This window comes from Notolepis coatsorum, assembly GCF_963971535.1.
Source record: "Notolepis coatsorum genome assembly, contig: SCAFFOLD_580, whole genome shotgun sequence".
In the NCBI taxonomy this organism is placed as follows: Eukaryota; Metazoa; Chordata; class Actinopteri; order Aulopiformes; family Paralepididae; genus Notolepis; species Notolepis coatsorum.
The window spans coordinates 114,277-131,915 of NW_028171328.1; the positions used below are offsets into that span (position 1 = coordinate 114,277).

Sequence of the window (17,639 nt, forward strand, 5' to 3'; positions counted from 1 at the left end):
GGGGGGTTGCACATTCCTACATCACAGTAACTTTATTGTTTTATCCACCAAAAATATTCAAGGGACGAAAGCCAACTAAGGGCAATTAAGAAACACTGGCTCAGTTGATTTGACACATCAGTTCTGAGCTCTCAGTGAATGAGTTAGCGGAGAGGGAGAGGTGGGGGGGGGGGGGTTATTTAACAAACAATTATAGAATATTTTTTAAAGCAGATGCATAGATGTTAGATGTTTAAAGGTGCTATATATACGATTCGGCCACTAGATGTCACACTAGAGCACCAGCACATCATTTATCCAATCGGGTGTGTTCCACGTGGAGAAATGGGAAGTAGGGAGGGGGTCCATGCCTGGATATACATGTAAACAACAACATTCATTTTGGACCCGCAACATGTCTTTTAACTCATTCCCCGCCAACAACGATTATACTCGTTATTGGCCGCCAAACGTTGAACGCCAACAACGAGTATACTCATTATTTGATCGTTATTTATTTTATTCAATATTTCTATTCATTACTGGCCCACTGACTCTGGGTTAACATTGGGAATCGCATTGAGAATGCCTAGGTGCAATACCGGCCGCATCAGGCTAGACGGCGGCATGGAGCAACCTTTCTACCCTTGTATCTTTCTCTGTGGGACGGCCCCAGGTCTCCGGTTTCACTTTTCCTTGTCGGCCGAGTGGAGCGGTTCTCCCGGTTACATTGAAGCCCGTCAAATATGCCCGATCCATATGTTATGGTGGATTATGCCGTCGAGCAAATGGACATTGGATATACCAGATGGCGATCAAACAATTGGAATATTCTTTTTGGATTACTCCCGGCCACAGGTAAGGGCGATTTGACGTCAATTTTAGCTTGATCCTGCAATGCTTTCCTACCGATCGGGCTGATAACCGTTTTTAGTGTCCAATGCGAATGCCGTTACTGACAATCAAATAATCTGAAACCATACTTATATTCACCACGGTATAACACGGGAACGTATGGATGGAAAAATTATCTCTTTTTTGCATCTTGACCGGAAGAAACTCAATGTCAAATGACTATAGTATTGTATCCATGGCTATAATATAGAATATAGATTTAGCTCTACAAACAAGGTGACTAACTCCCATCGTTTACAGCTGGCAGCCAATGAGTTAATGATAAGTTCACTTATCAAATTATTTTAAGGTGGAAAAGCAATACTTTTATTCTGCACCTTTCTAAAAAAAATCCTTAAATTATTTGAATTAAAATGTATTACTAGATATAATGTTATCTATAGTTTAGGAAAGGCCATGGAGGGTGGGCGTTGATTTCAAGTTATTGGAATAAAGAAATTCTAAAGTAGTCATGTGACCAGCCCAGCTGTCCGCTTGTTTCTAGGCCGACACTTTTTACGCCGCTAAAGATGAGTTTGTGAACATGGCCATGGCTACAATGTTAATCCTGTTCAAACGGAGCACCCCATCCTGGAATATTGGAAAATACACTGTGTTGAGACATCGGGCCGTGCAGGCATCAATCGACACACACACATGGACACACAGGCAAAGAAAGACACACATACAGACACATGCACATGCACATACATGCTCACACGCACACACAGGCAAAGAAAGACACACATGGCAGGAAATCGTAATGTGGACACAATCCAGTGACAGGAGACCGATAACAGCTTGGTCACGTCAGATATTAATGATCAGATCTCAAAAAACTGCATTGAGGCGGCAAATGTTGGCTTGGTTCTGTCTCATGACATCCACTCTTCTCAACATGTGGAAGGCAGTGTCCACTGCAGAGAGAGCGATGGGTACTGTATGTGGGCTTTGGGGCGTCAGACACCAGTCATGAATGGAGAGAGAGAGCGATGGGTACTGTATGTGGGCTTTGGGGCTTCAGACACCAGTCATGAATGGAGAGAGAGAGAGCGATGGGTACTGTATGTGGGCTTTGGGGCTTCAGACACCAGTCATGAATGGAGAGAGAGAGGGCGATGGGTACTGTATGTGGCCTTTGGGGGCGTCAGACACCAGTCATGAATGGAGAGAGAGAGATGGGTACTGTATGTGGGTTTGGGTGTGAGACACCAGTCATGAATGGAGAGAGAGAGAGATGGGTACTGTATGTGGGCTTGGACGTGAGACACCAGTCATGAATGGAGAGAGAGAGAGATGGGTACTGTATGTGGGCTTGGACGTGAGACACCAGTCATGAATGGAGAGAGAGAGAGATGGGTACTGTATGTGGGCTTGGACGTGAGACACCAGTCATGAATGGAGAGAGAGAGAGATGGGTACTGTATGTGGGCTTGGACGTGAGACACCAGTCATGAAAGGAGAGAGGTAGTTCTGCCGTTGAATAATAGACTGGCTAACCAGACAGCCATAATATTTCATAGCTTTAGGGTAGAATTTAACTTCCAGTTTAGCAAAGCTTACATGAGTCATCAGGCTAAATTGGGACAGAATTAGCCGCAATGGAGAAACTGAATACATCACTATTGGTTGTTTCATTGTCGCTTTCTTTTTTACTCAGCAGGCTTGATGTGAGCTGTCCATGGTGTTTACAATGGATTGCACTTGTTGCTCTTTCAGGACAATGGACAGCGCTCTCCTTTTCACTCCACATGCCTGGCATGAGCTGTCCATGGTGCTGAAAGAGTGAGAAGTGAAAGGGGGATTGTAATGTTCAAGCCGTTTCAATTGTATTGCATGTCAGTCGGGGCCCTTTGTAACGGGTGAAACATAGCTACAGTAAGGCCGCCACAGCAGCAAGCCAGCCAGCCAGCCAGCCAGCCAGTCAGTCAGTCAGTCAGTCAGTCAGTCAGTCAGTCAGTCAGCCAGTCAGCCAATGTGCACACTAAGCAAGGTAACAAATTAAATATATATGTATTGACTATTAATACAAAATGGCAAAATTATAGCCTACATGAAAGGAATGAGAGCAGAATGTAGATTATATTCCACTATAGCTATATCTGTGCAATTGAGTTTAGTTTTTATTTATTTATTTATTCATTCACTGTCACTTGTAGTGTTTGTGTAGTGCTTTTATTTATTTTAGGACATTGCGATGCCTCGTTTGAATCATGACTATGTAAAATGTAATTGTTAATGATACAAATATTCTTGTATTTATTATTATTATTATTATTTAAATGATAGGATGTCTGTAGAATTTCTCACAAATTAAGCCCTTAACTCATTGACCGCCACACTGTTTTCCCATCTCTACTCAATGGCGCCAGCGTTATTGACCATTTCTGCGATGTTTGCAGACCCATCGTGTGTTCTGTATTATAGCTATGGAGACAATAGTATGGCTCATTTGACAGGCATTGTTTATAGTCCAACACTGACTAACCAGTTCATTTCTAGTTTGTGCGCTATTCCATGCTAAACACCGCCCTTTCCAAAACAATCCAGTCTTTCTTTCTAGATCGTGAGATATGACAAAGGTATATATACCATATATATATATTTCTTCACAAAATCATCAAGGGGGGGGTTCGTTTTACCTCGAAACTGCGATCGTTACCAAAAGCATGTTTTAGGTTTGGTAAAATACGACGATATGAAAAAAATACCAGCAGGTTACCTAAAATAGAACTTACCTTAGTCAGAAGGTACTCCAAAATGAATAAATCCCAGTTGTCCCATCGCGATTGCAATTACTTGTGTATATTGGGCATACTATCATACAGGAAACAATAGGTTTGAGACATCAAATCTCTGACCGATTGCTATGTCCTGATTCCCTCTGAGGGGGAGGAGTTCCTGAAGCAAAAAAAAGCAGAGAGAGAAAGACAGAGAGACCATACCTAGTTCAAAAGGTAGGCGATACTGCCACCTTGCGGGATTCAATCATCATTGCAATTTTAACGTAGGCAGCGGTGCCAGGGAGACACAGGCAGCTCCGAGCGAGTGTTTAGAATGGGGATCAAAGGAAAAAGATCAAAGGATCTAAAAACAAGAAAACTCGTTTTTGGCCACGAAACACGAGAATACTCGTTTTTGGTGGCCAATGAGTTAAGAACACCTATCTAGGACTGCTTTTTCCACCATCTTAAATCCTTTTCTTAGCTAAGAACGAATCCCAGATAAGAAACCATTCAGGAATGCCAGAATTGTCGTGAGTTAAGAAGACATTGAGGTCCATTGTTCCTCTGAAAAGCTAAAAGTCAAGATAGCAAAAGTCAAAATTATAACACTGGGTGCTGAAATCCCGTCGAGTATAATAGAAAAAGAAAGCAATACGCTTGGACCAGCACTCACAGATTTTGGTATATTTAATGGCAGCCTGAAACAAACATGTTTCGGAACGATTATGTTCCTTCCTCAGTGTTGATGGCTAGACTCCTCTGAAAAGCTAACAGGAGGTTATTTGGTTCTTCATCAGCGTTTCTCTACTGTAGCTGTTTATTTCAGAACACTGACATATGGCAGTACATGAGAATGCGGCAGTTTTGGATATACTATATGTGTGATTGTGTGTGTGTGAGGGGGGCTGGTGGTATATGGGTGTGTGTGTTTGTGTAGGGGGGTATGTGTGTTTGTGTAGGGGGGGTATGTGTGTGTAGGGGGTATGTGTGTGTGTGTGTGTGTAGGGGGGTATGTTTGTGTGTAAGGGGTGGTATGTGTGTGTAACGGGGGTATGTGTGTTTGTGTAGGGGGGGTATGTGTGTGTAGGGGGTATGTGTGTGTGTGTGTGTGTAGGGGGTGGTATGTGTGTGTAACAGGGGTATGTGTGTGTGTAGGGGGGTATGTTTGTGTGTAGGGGGTGGTATGTGTGTGTGTAGGGGGGTTATGTGTGTAGGGGGGTATGTGTGTTTGTGTAGGGGTGTATGTGTGTGTGTAGGGGGTATGTGTGTAGGGCGGTGTGTGTATACTAGGGTGGTGTGTGCGTGTGTGTGTGTGTGTAGGGGGGTTATGTGGGTTTAGGGGGGGGTATGTGTGCTTGTTTAGAGGGGGGTGTAGGGGTGTGTGTGTGTAGGGGGGGAGTGTGTGTGTGTGTGTGTGTGTGTGTGTGTGTGTGTGTGTGTGTGTGTGTGTGTGTGTGTGTGTGTGTGTGCACGCTCATGTGCTCATCCCCTATATGTGTCACTATGCCCTCTGGGATGCTGTGAGTCGAAAGAAGAAGAAAAAACACTTGGAGAGAATTACTATTAATAAAACAACAGCCTATATAATCCCTGCCCCTCTCTCTCTCTCTCTCTCTCTCTCTCTCTCTCTCTCTCTCTCTCTCTCTCTCTCTCTCTCTCTCTCTCTCTCTCTCTCTCTCTCTCTCTCTCTCTCTCTCTCTCTCTCTCTCTCTCTCTCTCTCTCTCTCTCTCTCTCTCTCTCTCTCTCTCTCTCTCTCTCTCTCTCTCTCTCTCTCTCTCTCTCTCTCTCTCTCTCTCTCTCTCTTCCTCTCTCTCTCTCTTCCTCTCTCTCTATCTCTCGATTATCAATGGTAGGATTTGATTTGTCTTTTTCTCTGGTGTCTTTATGTCTAATTCTTTAGGCTCTGTGGTTTTTTCCTTTTGTGACCGTCTCTGTCTGTCTCAATCAATCAATAACATTTATTTATATAGCACGTTTAAACATGACGCTTGTCAACCAAAGTGCTTCACATAGCTAAGCTAAGAACAAAGAAAAGTATAAAATAAACAGAAAAAATTAAAATTAAAAAAACAATCAACGGATAGACAAAGGAAAAACAGAACAACACGTCAACAAGTAAGTCAAGAGTCAAAGTGAGTCAGGGAAGGCCAGGCGATATAGGTGGGTTTTGAGTTTTGATTTAAAATACTCGATGGAGGAGGCAGATTTAATGGCCATGGGGATGCTGTTCCAGAGGTCAGGGGCTGCGACCGCAAAAGCACCCCCCCCCCCCCCCTAGACTTGAAGTTAGACCTACGGGTGGTTAGGAGACCCTTGCCGATCTGAGGGCCCTGGCGTTGGTATAGGGGGTGAGGAGGTGCCTCTTAACAGGCACCCAGAAAAGTGGCATTTTTTTTTTTACTTGAACTTGAGGACTGCATACTTTTTTTTTGCAAAGCTTAGCTTTATACTTATAGCACATGCATGAGCCTGGTCTCTTTTGAAAGATAACATTCTGAAGTTACTAATGAAAAAAAGGAAAATCACTTTTAGTGCTAATGAAATAGAGTAACAGAGGTCTGAACTTGTGTACTAACATGTTTCTGTAGTGGTTGGAAGATTCCATATTCCAATATTCCAGCATAGAGGTATAAGCTGGAAATCTCTCTCTCTCTCTCTCCTCTCTCTCCTCTCTCTCTCTCTCTCCTCTCTCTCTCCCCTCTCTCTCTCTATCACTCTCTCTGTCTCTGTCTCTCTCTCTCTCTCTCTCTCTCTCTCTCTCTCTCTCTCTCTCTCTTTATGAGCGAGTAGTGCACACATATTGACTGAGCCGTCCCGGGCCCCAGGAGTGACGTATGTTGGATCCTAGAGCAGGCGGCGTTCCCCTTTAACGGTGGTGATGGATGTCACAATATCTGCTAACAAGGAAGAAGGTGCCATGCGCCTTCGCTCCCCCTTAAAACGACCCCCTAGAGACTCCCTCGCTGTGGTGGAGAGAATGAAGGAGGGGGGAGACGCCATCCTTCCTGTTCCATACAGAGACACAACACACACTTTTCTAGTTCACCGTATAGCTGTTGGGTTCTCTCTCTCTCCCCGTCTCTGTCTGTCCCTGTCTCTCTCTCTCTCTCTCTGTCTCTCTGTTATGTGGGTAGACATACTGTACCATGACGTGTCTCTATACTCTATGTACAAAGGTTACAGTTATCTCCACATGTTAGCCAATTAAAATGAAGAGCTTCAACCAGAGTTTGTTAAATGAAGCTTTGGGATTGTTAATTAGTCAGTTACCACGGCAATCGCATCATCGCTTTGACTCTCACAGGCCTTTGACACACGCACACACACACACACACACACGCTGGCCAAGACCCTGCATATAGCATACCACTCCATGTAATATACTGTACACACACACACACACACACACACACACACACACACACACACACACACACACACACACCGGCCAAGACCCTGCATATAGCAGACCACTCCATGTATAATATACACACACACACATCACATGTAAGGTAAAGGGAAGGCAGAGGCTCAGGAGGTAGAGATCGGTCATCTGGTAATCTGACGGTTCCCAGTTCGATCCCTGGCTCCTCACGACTTTGCATGGAAGTGTCCTTGGAAGAGCAAGGCACTGAACCTCTTAACTGCTCCCGAATAAGTTGCTTGGTGTCTTGCACGGCTGCCGTCACCATTGGTGTGTGTGTGGGAGTGAATGGGTGATTGTGAGGCATACAGTTAGCATATACTGTAACACACACACACATATACTGTAACACACACACACACACATACTGTACACACACACAAATAAGTTGCTGAGAATATTTTCCTCCCTGCACGTATAAGCCAATAGCGAGAGGTGAGAAAACAGTTCTAAAGAAAAGACAATGTAGAACCTTGGAAATGTTGACGTCTTTCCTTTCTGTAGTGAAGACACACACACATATACACATACACACATGGCATAGCATACAGGTACAACAACAATACACATACATACACACATACATACACACATGCATACATGGCATAGCATATACAGGTACAACAACAATACACACACACTAAGGCTGGAACACCAGGCACATTTTAATGATATTTTTTTCCTTCCAAAACGTCCTCACATTAAAGGCGTGTGTAAACCCACACACTCAAGCCGCTCCTCTTAGACGGAAGCGTGTCCTGATCTCTTCAGTGTGGACTCGGAGTCTTGGGTCCTGATTTTTCATATAAATGACACACACACACACACGCACACACACATTCCTCATATCCATATATTAACAGGCATGTTTCATCAACCAAGCTTCACACAAACACACACACACACACACTTATACACACTATAATTGCATATGTCATTCCAAACACATAAAGCTTTTATTCTTATCACCTAAATAGGTCAACCCTCCAAACACACACACTCTGCCCTCGCACGGAATTAAATAATGTTACGGTGAGATTGCGACCCCCTCTGCGTGCCCCCCTGTCTCCGGAGGTCTCGTAGTGGTGACCGGAGTGCCGGATGTCCCGCGATGATGTCGGGGAGTTCGCGACCCTCTCTGCGCCACCCCCTATCTCCCTGTCTCCGGCTGTCCCTGAGCAACGACCGGAGTGTTGAATGTCCCGTGACTAAGACGGGGAGGACGTGACCCTCTTTGCGCCGCCCCTGTGCCTCAAATAGATCCGCTATCAACTCTATCTTTAATCTTTCAAAATGTTCAGTTGCTATCGCTATTAGCTCTATCTTTAATTTTTCAAAATTTACAGTTGCTATTGCATGCACTCATCTGTGTTTCACCACACACATGAGTGCATGCTTACCAACTGTCCGTCTGCAACACTACTATCACCAACATCTAAGAAGGGAGATCCCCCCTTGAATGGCCCTTCTAAGGTTTCTCTCCTCCACACTGCCTGTGGAGCTTTTTTCCCTATTGTTAGGTTTTAGTGAGTTTTTCCCTTACCTTCGCGTGGGGTATGTCTGGGAGTGTTTGCATTCTTTCATTTATTTGCATTCATCTAAAAAATTTTTGGACCTTATGGTGTTCTTGTTCTGTTCTTGACTTATTGTTATGTTGTCTTCTTGACTTGTTTAAAGAAGACCTGTACGGCCCATGGGGACATTAACGTGTGTTGTCGGGCCCTATAAATAAATTTGATTTGATTTGATTTGTTAATACAGCCATCAATATCGTATGCCAAATGATTAGGCCCTATTACAAAGAAAATAATAATAATAATAATAATAATAATAATAATAAATAATAATAATAATAATAATAATAATAATAATAATAACTGTATTGTCAATTAACAAGTCCGAGTCCTCGTCTGCACCTTCCGTGTCCGAATGCAGTCAATGCTCGAGTCCGAGTCACGAGTCCTGAAAATCAGTCCAGGACTCCGAGTGCTACAACAACACTGCTGAACGCTATTGGCATTTTAATGTCACTGCTGCAAGGGGGGCTTTTTTTTGCAAGGCTTTTGTTTTTAGGAAGCGATGGAGAGCCTGAAAAAGCGAGTTTGAGTCTTTAAGCCGGCGGTGGGAGGCGTCTGTCAGCAGGGCAGCTCTCACTCTACAGACGGCACCACCAGGGAGGAGGAGGAGGCGTCTGTCAGCAGGGCAGCTCTCACTCTACAGACGGCACCACCAGGGAGGAGGAGGAGGCGTCTGTCAGCAGGGCAGCTCTCACTCTACAGACGGCACCACCAGGGAGGAGGAGGCGTCTGTCAGCAGGGCAGCTCTCACTCTACAGACGGCACCACCAGGGAGGAGGAGGAGGCGTCTGTCAGCAGGGCAGCTCTCACTCTACAGACGGCACCACCAGGGAGGAGGAGGAGGCGTCTGTCAGCAGGGCAGCTCTCACTCTACAGACGGCACCACCAGGGAGGAGGAGGAGGCGTCTGTCAGCAGGGCAGCTCTCACTCTACAGACGGCACCACCAGGGAGGAGGAGGAGGCGTCTGTCAGCAGGGCAGCTCTCACTCTACAGACGGCACCACCAGGGAGGAGGAGGCGTCTGTCAGCAGGGCAGCTCTCACTCTACAGACGGCACCACCAGGGAGGAGGAGGAGGCGTCTGTCAGCAGGGCAGCTCTCACTCTACAGACGGCACCACCAGGGAGGAGGAGGAGGCGTCTGTCAGCAGGGCAGCTCTCACTCTACAGACGGCACCACCAGGGAGGAGGAGGCGTCTGTCAGCAGGGCAGCTCTCACTCTACAGACGGCACCACCAGGGAGGAGGAGGAGGCGTCTGTCAGCAGGGCAGCTCTCACTCTACAGACGGCACCACCAGGGAGGAGGAGGCGTCTGTCAGCAGGGCAGCTCTCACTCTACAGACGGCACCACCAGGGGGGAGGAGGAGGCGTCTGTCAGCAGGGCAGCTCTCACTCTACAGACGGCACCACCAGGGAGGCCGCTCAGTGCTCTGGAGCAGGAGATGAGAGGCGTTGGACGTGGGGATCTTACCCACAAGACCTGTGGTCTGTTGCGGGATGAGAGGACAGAGCTGGCTGTGTTTTTGCAGGAAAGAGTGAACGGGGCTAGAGGTACATTTAGCGATTTAGTTGACACTTTCATCCGAAGCGACTTACGAATTGTGCTTGTAAGTGCCCCCAACAAGTCGGCAGGAGGCGTTAGAGCTTGTTTTGTTAGCATAAAAAGATATGGATCCCACAACTTGAATTGATTTAACTTGGAATAACCAGCGGCCCAAAAGAGACGAGATGGTCTGCCTTCGGCCTTCCTGAGGGGAGGGTGACTGACCACGGACCCGGCTGCGATGGGGCAGCATGTGGTGGACTTGTATACTGCCCTCTACGGGCCGGAGGACTCTGCTGCAGAGCTTCTCCGGTGGCTGCCTGGACTCCGGCCTGGGGAGCAGGAGGACTCTGCTGCAGAGCTTCTCCGGTGGCTGCCTGGACTCAGGCCTGGGGAGCAGGAGGACTCTGCTGCAGAGCTTCTCCGGTGGCTGCCTGGACTCAGGCCTGGGGAGCAGGAGGACTCTGCTGCAGAGCTTCTCCGGTGGCTGCCTGGACTCAGGCCTGGGGAGCAGGAGGACTCTGCTGCAGAGCTTCTCCGGTGGCTGCCTGGACTCAGGCCTGGGGAGCAGGAGGACTCTGCTGCAGAGCTTCTCCGGTGGCTGCCTGGACTCAGGCCTGGGGAGCAGGAGGACTCTGCTGCAGAGCTTCTCCGGTGGCTGCCTGGACTCAGGCCTGGGGAGCAGGAGGACTCTGCATGCTGAGCTGAGCTTGGAGGAGCTCACTGTAGTGTAGCTTGAGTGTGGAGTTTGAGACTGTGGGGAAGAAGGTATGATACCTGTATGAAGGTGCTGCACGTACGCTCTCTGGCAGGGATGAGGCCTCCCTGAAAGGCTGCTGACCTCCAGAGGAGGAGTGTATGTACACGGGGCAATAGCTGCCATCAGACACCTGGCACACCTGGATCCTCCTGCTGCCCTGATGATCTGGAAGACACCAGATCTAACGGACATGGTCTTGATAGTGAGGGGTCTGCCGGCTGCTGCGGTGAGAGTAGAACACTATAAAGTGTGTGTGTGTGTGTGTGTGTGTGTGTGTGTGTGTGTGTGTGTGTGTGTGTGTGTGTGTGTGTGTGTGTGTGTGTGTGTGTGTGTGTGTGTGTGTGTGTGTGTGTGTGTGTGTGTGTGTGTGTGTGTGTGTGTGTGTGTGTGTGTGTGTGTGTGTGTGTGTGTGTGTGTGTGTGTGTGTGTGTGTGTGTGTGTGTGTGTGTGTGTGTGTGTGTGTGTGTGTGTGTGTGTGTGTGTGTGTGTGTGTGTGTGTGTGTGTGTGTTGTTACCTTGATGTTTCTTCCCCTCCTCGTTCAAGAGCACCAGATGGTGCTGTGCTAGAGAGAGATGGAGACGGGGGAGAGACAAACTGGGGTTAATACAGTCTTTATACAATATACCGTCTCTGACCTCCTGTTCTCTCTCTCTCACACACACTCTCTCTCTTTCTCTCTCTCTCACACTATCTCTCACACTTTCTCTCTCGTACATACACAAATACATTTGGATTCAATATAACAGCTCTCTCTCTCCCTCCCTCTCCCTGCCTCCTCCCTCTTCCCCTCCTCTCTTTTTCTCCCCTCCCTCCCTCTCTCCTCGCCCCGCTCTCTAGAGCTGAGCAATATATTGCATTCATATTAATATTGCAATATTAAAGAACGCAATGTCCATATCACATAGACTTTGATATGAAATCTATAGAAGGAGGCCATGGCTCAGTCATCCAATAGGAAATGGTGTAAGGCCATATTGCGACACTCGTACTACACAGGAAATGTACTACGGAATGAGTTTTAAAGTACATGAAAAGGAAATGAAAATTCTAAAACTTTCACAGATCTGAAGAAGTGATATTGGAAGTTGCAGTATATCTCAGCATCTGCTGAAGTGACCCATCTCTCTCTCTCTCTCCTCCCTTCTCCCATCCCTCTCTCTCTCACTCACCCTCTCTCTCTCTCTTTCCTCCCCTCCCATCCCTCTCTCTCTCACTCACTCTCCTCCCCTCTCCTATCCCTCTCTCTTTCCTCCCATCTCCTATCCCTCTCTCTCCTACCCTCTCCTATCCCTTTCTCTCTCTCTCTCACTCTTCTCCCCTCTCCTATCGCTCTCTCTCTCACTCACTTTCTCTCCTCCCAATCTCTTATCCCTCTCTCCTCCCCTCTCCCCTCGCTCTCTCCCTCTCTATCCTCCACTCTCTCTCCTCCCCTCTTCTATCCCTCTCTCCCCCTCTCTCTCGCTCTCTCACTCTCTCCTCCCCTCTCCTATACCTCTCTCCCCCTCTCTCTCCTATCCCTCTCTCTCTCCTCCCCTCTCCCATCCCCCTGTCTCTCTCTCTCTCCCTCCTGGTTCAGTATTTGATCTACTGAAGTGCTTCTATACCTCCAGCAGTGTGCAGTCTGAGGCTTGTTTTTTAGTGTTTAACTCTGTGTGATCCACACTGTCAGCGTTTCAGAATTGGCAGCGATTATTTCTCCCACATGCACCCAATTGACATATCCCAAGCCTGCCCTCTTTTCTTGACCCTCCACAAGCGTTGCTTTCCTCAGTCGAGCTAAGAGAGGGTGGAGCTCGGGATTGGTCAATAGTCTGTGAGACTGATACATAGGGATGGGAATTGATAGGATTTTATCGATACGATTCCATTATCGATTCTGCTTATCGATTCGATTCTTTATCGATTCTCTTATCGATGCCTGATCAATTTATAATTTAAATAAATAAATTGGAAATGCAACAGAACTAAGCTGGTTAGAATAACAACATGCAACTTGACATTTCTGATTGTCATTTATTGTTGAGCCCCCATGTCAGGGGCGACAGTGGCTCGGGAGGTAGAGCAGTCGTCTGGCAATCCGGAGGTTCCCGGTTCGATTCCCGCTCCTCCCGGGCAGCGTGTCGATGTGTCCTTGAGCAAGACACTTAACCCCTAACTGCTCCCGATGAGCAGGTTGGCACCTTGCATGGTTGCCTCCGCCGTCGTTGTGTGAATGTGTGAGTGATTGGGTAAAATGTAAGGAACAAATTGTAAAGCGCTTTGGATAAAAGCGCTATATAAAAAAGCAGCCATTTACCATGTCAGAAAAATACAAAAACTGTAAAAAAAACATTAACTATAGCCTACACTTAAATAAAATAATGTATTTGAGATTCTCTTAAAATGTATTTATTTTTTTATTCTTAAACTAATTTAATCTATTGAATAACAGGTCGTTATTCCTCTGACTTCTGTCTCACACACACACACACACACACACACACACACACACACACACACACACACACACACACACACACACACACACACACACAGAGCTCCCTCCCCGGGCCCCTGTCCTGTAAGGTATTGGCTTGTGTTGCTACACGGACACATTTGTATGTTGCACCATGGTACTTCCTGTCTGACAGACTCAGAGTAGAGACTTAGTAAACAAACACTCCGGCTCTTATTATATGTGAACTAAAGAGTACAAGGTTTACACAACAGTCCCCACCCGCTGTTTTATTGTATTTGTACCTGTACTCTCCGCTGTCAGCTGTTTATCTCTCTTTGTGAGCTTGATTAAATAGCGTTAGCTCACGTTAGCTAGCGATAGCTCCGCGGCTAATTTTAGCTCACCCTAAACTAAATCAATGACTAGGTTCTAAAGCATTCAAGTAGTTTTCACTGCACATAGAAGTAGCCAAACAGCGGGAGCATTTCGGGAGCATATTACCAAAACCCAGGCAATTTCGAGCCCTTAATGAATCAAATAGAGTCTGCCATGGCTACATGCTAACGCTAACATTATTGCGCAACTAGGAAAAACCTGGCAGCGATAAGGGAATCGAAAGTCACGGGAGCCACACGGTTCCAGGCATCGGCCAATTAGGAACCGGTTCCCAACCGGAACCGGTTTTCGATTCCCATCCCTACTGATACATGGGCATTGATACAGCTGACCTATCTTAAAGTTTGTCCACGGAAGCAACAGTTGTGATTGGAGGATCAAGAAAAGAGGGAGATAGGCGAATAGAACTTCTGCAGAGAACCCCTGTAGCCTAGGCCGAGGGACATCCACAACTAGACTCCTGACTCTAGTCTAGCAGAGATCCACTATTCAACTTGTAACAGTAAAGGTTGCAGCGTGTCAGCCATTTTGGTAACATGGCTGCTTCTCCCTCCATCCATGTGTTGTTGCCCAGTTGCTGTGATCTAAACGCTAGAATCAATTACTGTAAAGTTCACCCAGTTTATGGTTTTACATTGAAACGAAGGATTCTTGGTGTCCAAAAACTCCATTTTGAATCCGAGTCAGTAACTAGGAGCTGAACCTGACTCTTCAGACTGGTCAACTCTCCGCCATTTAACCACAACCTCCCATGTGCGTCAACCCTCAGACCCTTGTGTGCAAACCGACCGTGACCGACCTCTGTCTCCCTCTCCCCCCCCCCCCCGCAGGTCATAAAGTCCCTCCCCCGCACCGAGGGTCGCCCCGGGGCATCCCTCCCCCCGCTGGACTTCCAGGCCTTGGAGGAGGGGCTCCGTGCCACATACGGTGATGACATCACTCCAGAGGATGTGATGTCAGCGGCCATGTACCCCAAGGTTTTCCAGGAGTTCAAGGAATTCACTTGTGAGCATGCACACACACACGCACACGCACACACACGCACGCACAAACACACAAATTCATAGTTGCATTGATCATTTTAATATAGTAAGAAAGGCTACTTGGCGTTGCATTTAGACTGTTTAATCAGAACCTTCACTTCTACCCTTTCACCCTCCTCTTTCTGGGAACGTGTTTACCTGTGATGGCATCAGCATGCAACTCTAGTAATATTATAGCCTCAGTAATAAAACATTACATCGCACACATGTTAAAGGGTAAGTTCAGAATTTTTGGAACATTTCCTCCAGTCCGTACAAGCCCTCAAATAAATGCCAAAACCAACTTTGGGTGCACTGTGGAGTGACGCTACCGATGAGGGTAGTTGTCCATGCCCAGCCCCTAAACTAGCTCAAGTATGAAAATCTTTGCGAGGCCATTTCTCCCCTTGAGTGTTCTAGAAAACAGATGAAACAGACTTTTCGCTAGACTGGGTCACATTTAAGTCTCACCCCAAAACCCACCTGTTCAACCTTGCATACCATCACTCCTGACCCTCCAACCCCTGCATCACTTACATTTACACATCTGTACACATATATTATTTATTTGTATTTTCTCTCTGTTTCGTCTCTAAGCTGTCTCCCTTTCTCTGTAGTATCCCCACCATGTGAAAGTATGTGTTACTGTACTGTGTACTGTAATGCAATGTCTGTAAAGTGCCTCGAGATGCCATATGTAAGGTGCTATATAAAATAAATGTATTATTATTTTATTGTAGTGAGTCACATTTTTTAAACTTGACCTCACTGTATAAACTGACCAAGTGTGACCTCTAGTACAATCACAGCATTGTGAAACTAACCACAAACTAGAGACCTAGGACATTCAAAGATCTAGGTTATATATATCTTATATATATATTATTTAGATTGAATGTTTTCGCCCTATTTGAATCTGTTTACTTTGAAATTGAAAGTTTCAATAGCTTTCTATGCCGCACCCTAAGGACAGTGAAGCCCATAAAAACACTGGGAATATGAGGTTTTGTTTATGTTCCAAGTCAAGGAATTCACTTGAGGGGTTTGAGCACAGATTGATGTATACAAATAATACACACACATGCACAGACACACACACACACACAGAAATATCAAAGAGCATTGCAGATGTTATGATTGTGTAACATCATGAAAATTAAATATTAATTAACAATCAGAACATCATTATCTCGACGGTCAAGACATTTACTAGTGGGATACCATATTAGAAGACATGTATACACACATGCAGTACACGTGTACAGTTATCAAAGAGCAATACACATATCAACAGTGTTTCATCACCATCATCATCATCATCATCATCATCATCATCAGAAAATAAAAAATAATAATAAAAAGTAACCACTGATGGGGGGGGGGGGGGGATCTGTGAATCGTCATTAAATAAATAATTGCTGAAAAAGATTTCCCATGTCAAATCATTAGTTTTGTTAATCATCATCAGCATCATCATCATTATTGTACATTATTGCAGATCATTTTCATAATATATTACCTATATTACCTATCTTTCTTTCTTTCATCCCATCTTTTGTTCTGTCCTTCCATCTCTGTCCTCCCTCCCTCCCTCCCTCCCTCCCTCCCTTCCTTCCTTTCTTCCAGCTAACTTTGGCCCAGTGGATTGCCTCAACACCAGACTTTTCCTGGACGGACCCAAAATTGCAGAGGAGTTTGAGGTAACCTATTTTATCATTTTACTCCCTGGTAGTGTAAATGTCACATTCACTCTCCTGGTCCGACGCCGTTAGCTTGTCTGTTGAACACATGCAAACCTGTAACGCAAAGTCTTTCCCCGTCAGTCAGGTAGGTTTCTACCTTCAGTTTGCAACTGCTTTTCATTTCACAACTTAAATGTATCATTTTCGGGGCTTTCCTTCATGTAACTTTTGAAAGTTGAAAGATGAAAAAGCACCTTTTTCACCTTGGGGAGAGTTGCAGGGTTCATCTTCCATCTTGTTCACTCTTTTATTTATATATTTCTTGCTCTGGTTGTTCCTTTCTTCTTAAACACAATCCTCCCTTTTGAAAAGGTTGTCAGTAACTCATGACAGACAGCAGGATGTGAGAGAATCAGTAAAAGCAGTGACTCCCACCGGTCTGCCCTTTTTAAAGAAACGTCAGTGTCACTGATAACAGCCAATGAGACTGTGAAGGACGTCCTGTCAATCACACCTTTTTTTACCATTCATTTTTACCAGATTGTCCATAAAAGCTGCTTCTAAATGGTCCAAATGGCTTTCGGTGGTGTAAAGAAGAAAAACCTAAATTACCTGGGTGGTTAGGGGTCTATTTTTAGTTGTTTGTAAATCTATTTAAAGTTCATCCTTATCCTGAATTCTAACCATTGCACTGAAGAACCATATAATTCTGTTTTGAACAGCCCATGTATTTGTAGTTGTGACAAGAAACTACCTGTGACAAGAAACTACTATCACAAGAAAGTACTCAACATCGACTGTCTTTAACTATGAATTAACACTACACTCTAACTTACCATTTTTACATAATTTTTTACATTGTTCCTCTGAAAACATAAAACAGACTTACAGTATATGGTTCTTCGTCTGAGGTAGTCTGTTGCTAATTTTATCTCATCAGCCGCCATATTTCATCAGCCGTGATATTTCACTATGATGGAGCGTTCTAATCTTGTATTATTCATATCACTATAGAAGCTCCACCAACAATATTCTCTTTGTGGACCCATAATCAACAGCATTCACTTTTGTTTTGAAAAGCTAGTCTCAAGGTTAAACTTGTGTCGGCTGCTCTGAGAACCTGGAGCAGATAATAAAGGAGTGCAAACGCTTACCTATAGTCTAAAACAGGGGTTCCCAATAGGCGGCCCGCGGGCCAC

The 17,639-nt window shown here is 45.6% G+C and overlaps 1 protein-coding gene across 1 annotated transcript in view; it reads left to right on the forward strand.

Moving 5' to 3' along the window:
- LOC311248286 (pyruvate carboxylase, mitochondrial-like) overlaps nt 1-16,458 on the forward strand; it is a gene marked incomplete at both ends in the record, with an annotated part of 29,420 nt that extends 12,962 nt beyond the window's left edge. Inside the window, 2 exons of the mRNA XM_084339194.1 lie at nt 14,567-14,741; nt 16,385-16,458. Coding sequence (XP_084195320.1) covers nt 14,567-14,741; nt 16,385-16,458 — 249 coding nt within the window. The remainder of the gene's footprint in view (nt 1-14,566; nt 14,742-16,384) is intronic.
- Nucleotides 16,459-17,639: the final 1,181 nt, after the last annotated feature.